Source organism: Ptychodera flava, chromosome 8, assembly GCF_041260155.1.
Source record: "Ptychodera flava strain L36383 chromosome 8, AS_Pfla_20210202, whole genome shotgun sequence".
Classification (NCBI taxonomy): domain Eukaryota; kingdom Metazoa; phylum Hemichordata; class Enteropneusta; family Ptychoderidae; genus Ptychodera; species Ptychodera flava.
In genome coordinates this window covers 15,072,978-15,081,362 of record NC_091935.1, presented here as the reverse complement: position 1 = coordinate 15,081,362, position 8,385 = coordinate 15,072,978, and the positions used below count along the sequence as shown (strand labels likewise).

Below are 8,385 nucleotides of genomic sequence, written 5' to 3'. Positions count from 1 at the left end.
ATATGAACTATTTAACTGTATGCCAAAATCTATCACGGTCCCTCGACGTGAATATACCGGGGGTATACTGGATAAATATTGGCAATCTTACAGGCACATTGCGGCAAGATAACTATATCCAAAGGGATATTTCAGTGGTTCAGGGAAGAATACAAACAAGCTGGCCCGTTGTATTTCACACTGCTTCACACTGACAACTACTACCGCTATCTACTCCATTGTACAGGTCTATATGTACATCATGTTAAAGGTCAAAGGTCGCAAAAGCCTAAAGTGTTAAAATATGCAGAAAGTATAATGTCAAGGATGAATACATTAGTGACAACATGGCAGACGTTTTTCTCAGAAAAATAAAGTACAGGTCAAGTGTGCATAAATAAACTGTCTTCTGTAAGCTACAGTTCATACAGAGTGTCTATTGACAGGTGTCTGTCAATAGACAAAAGTTTGCTATGGACACGTGGAACATTTTTCACCAAAATTGAATAGCTTTTCGTGAAAGAAAATGCTCTTCACCTCTTTAAAAGAACAACATCATGTCCTGTCATGCCAAAATTACAATAAAATTTTGAATACATCACAAAATCAAAACTTTGTACTCTGAAAATGTGCAATCAAAAGCCAGTCATGTATGTATATAAGGCTAGGATACACCCAAGCATACATATACACATCCTGAACATGTATTTTGACTGATTGATAACATTTGTATGGTATACTTTAATATTTTAGGGAGGATAAAGTCCATTTTACATGTAAAAGTCTGGAAGAGCTAGGTCAGGTCTTATAACTGTCATGACATTCATCTCCATTTTTCTATGACCGTGACATTGACAGCTGCTTGCCTTTGCCATGACTTCATAACTGTGCTAACAAATTACTGTTTATTTTGGCATTTTTTTCCAGACAACTTCATTATTTTTCTGTGAGTTATGAAATTTGAACCTACATTTGTCAGTGCAAATTTGAAATCACAAAGTTTACTAAAATGTGATAGATAATACGGAGCATCCAGTGACTATACAGAGTTGCAATCATGGTCCCTGGGGTCTTTGTTCAGTTTAATCAGATCTCACACCTGTCCAGCTCTTTCAAAACCTGCAACAGCAGCTGTTGTTCTTTATGGGAAAGGATGGTATACATCTTTGGCGTGGTTTATCTCAGGTTTGTTGGTCGGTTTTCAAAGGGAAGTATGGTGTTTCTTTCAACAAATGCGACTAGAAAAGTTACTCCAGCAATCTCTACTTCTGTGATTGGAATTGAGACGAAATTGAAACATAACTTGTTTGTGTTTTGTTTTTGACAGCATCAATCTCAAGGCATACGTATTCGTGCAGTGTACTAATAATTAAGATATACAGAGAATATACCACTGCATACATTATAATTGTACACGGTCTTAGTATACCTAATCAATTACAACAATGTGTTCTGTGGTATTCGAGGAGAAGTATATATATCTGAAGATCTGTTTGACACGCGCATACACTAGACAAATTATACCTAATTTGTACACATTTTGTTACATTGATGTATATCCAGCATTTAGCCCTGTGTTAACGTTTCCCAGCCTTTTGAAAAGAATGTAGTGTGTCCTGTGTCGATTAGAAAACCTGCATTTTTTGTGGTGCTCTTGGTACAGTAATTCATATGTTTGTACGTCCTGTAGGAATCTGTTGAGTGGTGACCAGATTGAGGTTAGCTACTTTGCCGCTGGAATCATTGCTCACATCGCCAGTGATGTAGGACGCGAAGGATGGACACTATCACAAGACCTCAGGCAGCAACTTCTTAAGGCACTGGTAGGTTAAAAATCTGTGAAATCTGATAATCAACTGAGCTTCATCAACAGTTTCAATTTTTTGTCAGTGAATACTTCAGGGCAGACTGTGCCACAAGGATAGATGTCTGGAATCTAAAAGTTTCTATAATTCTTCATTGATCTACAGTTTGCAAGGACTCATTTTAAAACTTATAAACAAACATTAATCTCATGCAACCTTTTTTTATTGAAGATTAAAGAAAAATAATTTTTCATATAGGATTAATAAGAAGAAAGGTGACCACTTTTGATTTCAAAATTATCTGTAAATTTTTTTAATTTACTTTGTTATCCAAAGCTTTGAAAAATGGTCCCTCATTTCTTTCTTGACCATGAAGGAAAATAATTTAAAATTTTGTTGAGTAAACTGTGATGAAACGTTAAAACTTTAAAGGGACAAAGTTGGCCATTTTTCATGAATTTTGTTTGATAAGAGATACTTCTTACTTTGTTTGACATGTTGAAAGATACTGAATGAATCGGGTTGAAAGATACTGAATGAATCGATGACCATGCATATATTCGACCCTGATTTTAGATGCGATACATGAAACCATCGCAAAAATGAATTAATGGTCATGACCATTAATTGATTTTCATGATGGTTTCATTTGTCTAAAACCGGGGTCGAATATATGCATGTTCACCGATTCATTCAGTATCTTTCAACCCGATTCATTCAGTATCTTTCAACATGTCAAACATTGAAGAAGTATCTTGCATCAAACAAAATTCATGAAATATGGCCGACTTTGTCCCTTTAAATTTTCAAACTAATTATTCAAAACTTTACTGCCAAATATTGTGTTTTCTTTCAGAATGTAATTTGTTGGAATTTTCATTTGGAAAGCACTGAGGGCGAAGAAAAAGTGAAAATAATTGTTAAAAAGTTCTAAAATTCATGGACCAGGATACTGAATGCAACCATAACATGTCTATCCATGTTGAAAGAATCTGTCTGATTCCAAATTCATAATTTACATGTCCTTTTCTTTTGTCAGCATTTCAGATTCTTTGTAAACTAGCTAAAATTTGATCTGACAGAAACATATTTACCACAAAAATGGATCCAGTTCAATTAACCCCAGACAGTATTTCACCAACTGTAGGCATCGGTCCGTATTGAGTAACCCACATGTCAATTTGTTTTTTAACTGTACAGCACGATGCCATCCTGAGTTGGGAGAATCCAAAGGGTGAAATGGTTGCCTACAGGTCGTTTAGTCCATTCTTTCCACTTCTTGGTCCCGATGGCATTGCAGAGGTCCAGCTCTGGGCTGTCTGGGCCATACAGCATGTCTGCACAAAGAATTGTAAGTTTCATACACACACCCACCCACATGAAGGTCAAGGCCAGAATTAATGCTAACATTCAAAATACACAAGAATCATTGAACTTCAATATTGTTGACACGCCTTGACCTTCCAATATATGTAAATAAATCATGTATTAAAAGTTGACATATTACTGATATCAGCAGACATTTCTGACAATAATAAATCAGAATGTAGGTTGCGTTAGAACCACGAATTAGTCCTCACTGACATATGCATGACTTTGTTCACACTTTTGTAGCTTGAATCAAATTGTTCAGCCAGCGTAGGAAACACTGAGAGAGCATTTAGTCTGTACATGTACTCATCTGCATGAATATTTTGTCATTTTAATGTTTTTTGTTCAAAAAATCCATTGTACATGAACCTGTATGTCTATCACACAAAATACCCAGACTACCGGTAATTAACTCCAATATTTTTTCATAATTCAATGAGTCAAATCATCAGGCAGTTTGAAACAGCTTGTCATTTTTGTGTGGTTTATTTGTTTTGTAATTCACAGCTGTTCGTTATTGCCCGATGCTGATCAGAGAAGGCGGGGTCCGTGTGCTGAAGGATCTCATCGCGTGCCCAGACACTCGCGGTGAAGTCAGGAACATTGCCAAAAACATCCTAGAAGTCTTAAAACAGTGCCTTCCTGCTACCAAGTAAAGTGAATGACCCAGAGACTAGCCAGACAACTGTGGTGTCTGCGTGAAGACTTTTATTGAATCTTGAGGACTGGCTCTTGACAGATCATATTCCGTGTTTGTCAGTATGACCACCAGCGATACATTCTGCAAAATTTTTTGTTGTTGTCCAGATAGTACCATGTTCAAGCGGCCACTTATGATGGGTGTTTGTTACCTTTTTGCATTTATATTTTCATCAAATGTGCAAATTATAAGTGTAAAGTTCATTGCATGATTCAGGGAAGCCCAGTAAACAATATTTATTTTTGCCTGGCACTTTTTCCAGGTATGACTCACACTGCCAGATTTGTTTTGTCATTATAAAAAAAATCCCAAACATCAGGAAGTTGTTGGTGTGTGTTTCTAAAAGCAGGTGAAAATATCAAGTCATAAAGCTACAAATATACATTATCATGTTCTGTAGTCATAAAATCAATAGTGCTTGGAATATTTTTGTCATCTAAACAAACGATAGAGATTGTTTTATTAAAAATGCAGGCAATATTTTTTCTGTATCACTGTAGAAGCTTCCCAAAAATATCTACTGAGTCCAAAAAATGTGTTCCTTTTAGATGCTCTATTTAAAATTTTATAAGCATAGTTATTATTTACTGTGTGTCCATATGTTGTGTAGACATTGGTGTGCCCCGCTGACTTGTTGCTTAAAATGCATCAAGATCTGTCTACGTATATGTGAAAGATTACAGAAATACTCACATGATTAGAAGTAGGGAGACAGTCATTATGTGGAAAGGTGATTTGAGATATTGTGTGCTTCATGATGGGGTAAAGTTTGCCAAAGCGCAGGCAACCCATCGATAATGCTTCAACAATTTTCCAATGACATAAAAAATATATGCAGAAGGCAATTATTTTCTATGTTAAGAGGAGAGAGTTGTTTTTTTTATCAATTTCGCTTTGGTTCTCTGACAAAAATTGTCCGAGGTGAACTCAGTCACTTTTCATGATTTTTCATCAGTCTAGTTTTGTTGAATTCCACTGTGTCCCATGGCTTTGACAACCTAATATCAGTAATAGGGGCGTGATGTACAAACACCATTTTAGTCTTGAAGTAGTGTATGATGAAAAAACACTCATCATATAATGTACACAGGGCCTGATTAGCAATTTGAAGTCACATTCTCATGTTAGCTATGTAGACCTAGTTCACAATGTCACAATGCTATATGATGCAGAACTTTTGTGACATTATGATGAATGTGAACTTGATGTGCACTTTAAAAAATTATTTTAGTATGTAGCATAGATGTCTGCATTTGATAAAGACAATCACAGACAGATTTGAAATATGAACCAAAAGTCAGAGTTCAGAATTTTTGAAGGAAGCAAGCAAGGATACAGAAAAGTGTCCTTGTTTATCAAAGTCTTTTGGCAGCTGATTTCTTCAAAGTCGAGATTTGAATTTTAAAATGTTTCATGAAAAGAAACTGGCTACATGGGAGAGAATCTCCCCCTTGATATAGAATAGTTTAGTTCTGAAAAAGTTGGATAGGCAAAAACGCTCCTTTGAAACAGTTGATGGCCTGTGTTTTAAACCATCGTCAAGTGGTACAGCAGCTGTAGTTCTTTGACAATTGTTGATGCTTGGTTGTCAAAGCTTTGCACTGTGTGAGTTCAGCAGAGGGGGTCAAAAGAATCTTGACAGAATGAATTCTGGCTATTCTTTTGTCATGTGCTAGGGGGCAACTGCATGATATTGAAATGCATTGTGGGTAAACTCTTGACTTCTCACCAGAGTAAGAATTTGAGATAGTGATCTATGGAATATTTTAACACAAATGTAATTTCTGTCATGGCAAAAAGTACTGTTGTTCTTGAAAATAGCTAAACTTATTCATATTTCCCTTTTTTTAGGCAGTTCTGGCATTAAATTCCTGTATAAGCTAAAACTTTACTTTTGCTTCAGTCTGTAATCTTATGTATTACACATGTTGAAGTCCGCCATATTGAAAATACGATTGACCGCCTGAGACTTTTTTTATCACTCACTTAGGTGGCAAAATTGTATTTAAGGTACCAAGAATTGACATGTCAGTGCAAGAAAGTTGTAACTGATATTGTTGTGGAAGTTACTCTCCTTGTGACAATGAAGTGGAATTACTTTTGATAAAATTTTAAACAAGGTAAAGGCCTTGTGTGAAACGATTATGGAATATTTATTAGTGCACATTTCACATTTACAATATGACTGCTACTATTGTATATTCTGGCACACCCATCAAAATTTGTAGATAGGACCTTCGTGCTCTGACCCAAAGAAATAGTAAAATTGATCAGCTGACCGTGCAGATCATCCAGTTGAGATTGACGTTTATGCTGTTGAGAGATAAAAAGTTATGTTGAAGTTGTGGTGTCACTTCAGATAACAAAGGAACCAGTCCATCATGAAACTCTGTCTGTGAAATGGACAACACAGACGATTACAGTTTAATTGAACATGTAGGAAACGGAACATCAAAGTACAAATTTATCATGTTATCCTCACAGCTAATAGATGGAAGCACAGTCTGAGATCATAAATACTATCAAACAATACCTTGTGTACTTCACTTTCAAGATCATAATGTAGAATTCTGGGTGAAAGGTCCCATTTTAGTTTTTTGATCACTTATCTGTTTAGATAGAGCTACCTGTATATGTGAGGGTTTAGGCCTGAAATTTTTTTCGGATGAAGTTTTGTAAGAGGGAATTATTGTAACAAGAAGGCTCCTTGAAAAAGTTCTCAATGTAACAGAATTCAATGGAAAAGGGCCCATTGCATCAGTGTTTAATGGACAGAGACACACAACTATTGAAGTGGTCATCATGTGTGGCAGATGTAGATGACAGAGTACAGAAAATCTCCTTTTTATAGTTCAGGAAACAGACAAAGTTATCTTTTTATGTTCTCAAAGTTCAACAACATTTACAGTGACTTTTAAGAGACAGGAAAAATTATCATATCATCGTTGCTATCACATCAAACCATCAGCCATGAAATCCCATGGAAACCAATTTTCAGTATTTACCTTTTTTATTATGCTTAGCAGAACTTCGTGTCATCGTTGTTTACAAATTATTGTCCATGTGGATACTATGAAAGTTTTAGTCCCAGCTCTGGTAAGAAATCTCACATTGAAGTGTGTGTGACGGGATCAATGTAGCATAATCTGCCAGAATAACATGAAAATCCAAGTTGATATGTCCAAATGAATCTCGTGGTGACATTATGAAGATCAAACTCTACTCCTTACCTATTGACTACCTTGAATACCAGAAATTTCTGGCTTCAAAATGAATTGTGTACCTTGAGTGCTGGAAAATTACACCAAGATTCTGTACACGTAGATATTGTCTGTGGTATAAAAGATAGCATTTTCAGGAGCAGTCATGGTGTTGAAAAGAGGATAACAGAATTGGGTGAAAATGGACAAATTGTGTCTCCATGGACGTGATATTTGTTCTTTTTCTGTGATTTGAGAAGCTGAGAAGTCAGAATGTTATATATTGAAAGATGGAGAAAGTATCGGCAAAACATTATCTTCAACCCAGCCTACAACGAGTACAGGCAGTGGAAGCGACAAGGATATTGCTGATGTCTAGCTTGGCCTAGCAGTACACCTCACCATTTGATACAGCAAACACTTGTTACATGTACAATCAACAAGTCAAGCATCAAGACTTAATACTTCATGGTTGATTTCAAGAACCAGTTAATGTTATTACGAAAGTGGACAAATATTTTCCATTCCAACTACTACACTTAGTAGATCAAAGCAGAACATGTACAATTAGAACATCCCAAAATAGTTTAAAATTTTGTTTTATGGTCAAACGCTAACAGTTCAGAAAATATGCCTAAACAATGCATGCGATTCTTGTTGTATCATTAAATCTTAAAGGAAGACCAGTACATGGTGAATTTTTTGGGAGGTTTTGAATATATTTCAATGATATTACTACAACACTTAATCTGATTAAAATCCGAAGTAGAGTACAGCGATGTCTATACTTATGTGGTATTCTCATGCTGTCACATCTCATGCTGTTGCCTCAGACGACAGCATGGGAATACCGCGTAAGTATAGACGTCACTGTACTCTACATCTGATTTTAAGCGGATTGTACAACACTGTACATTTTTTCTTGTCATTGATGTGTCAGTATAGGAGAACATTTCATAGGAAGAAAGACTCCATAAGCTTTCGTAATAGATGTTCGAAGCATCTTTGCATTTGATTGGCCGGCACAATGTCCATCAAAGCACCTTTGTATTTGATTGGCCGGCACAATGTCCATCAAAGCACCTTTGTATTTGATTGGCCAGCACAATGTCCATCAAAGCACCTCTGCATTTGATTGGCCAGCACAATGTCCATCAAAGCACCTCTGCATTTGATTGGCCAGCACAATGTCCATCAAAGCACCTTTGTATTTGATTGGCCAGCACAATGTCCATTAAAGCACCTTTGTATTTGATTGGCCAGCACAATGTCCATCAAAGCACCTTTGTATTTGATTGGCCAGCACAATGTCCATCAAATCACCTTTGTA

At 36.1% G+C, this 8,385-nt stretch overlaps 1 protein-coding gene across 2 annotated transcripts in view; it reads left to right on the top strand.

Annotated features, from left to right (window-relative positions):
• The window catches only part of LOC139138596 (protein zyg-11 homolog B-like), a 54,161-nt gene extending 48,164 nt beyond the window's left edge, over window positions 1-5,997 (top strand). The window contains exons 10-12 of one of the 2 annotated variants that reach the window (XM_070707031.1): window positions 1,670-1,802; window positions 2,985-3,135; window positions 3,663-5,997. In XM_070707031.1, coding sequence (XP_070563132.1) covers window positions 1,670-1,802; window positions 2,985-3,135; window positions 3,663-3,811 — 433 coding nt within the window. In that variant the 3' untranslated portion in view covers window positions 3,812-5,997. The remainder of the gene's footprint in view (window positions 1-1,669; window positions 1,803-2,984; window positions 3,136-3,662) is intronic. The other variant, XM_070707032.1, reaches the window with a different exon arrangement.
• Window positions 5,998-8,385: the final 2,388 nt, after the last annotated feature.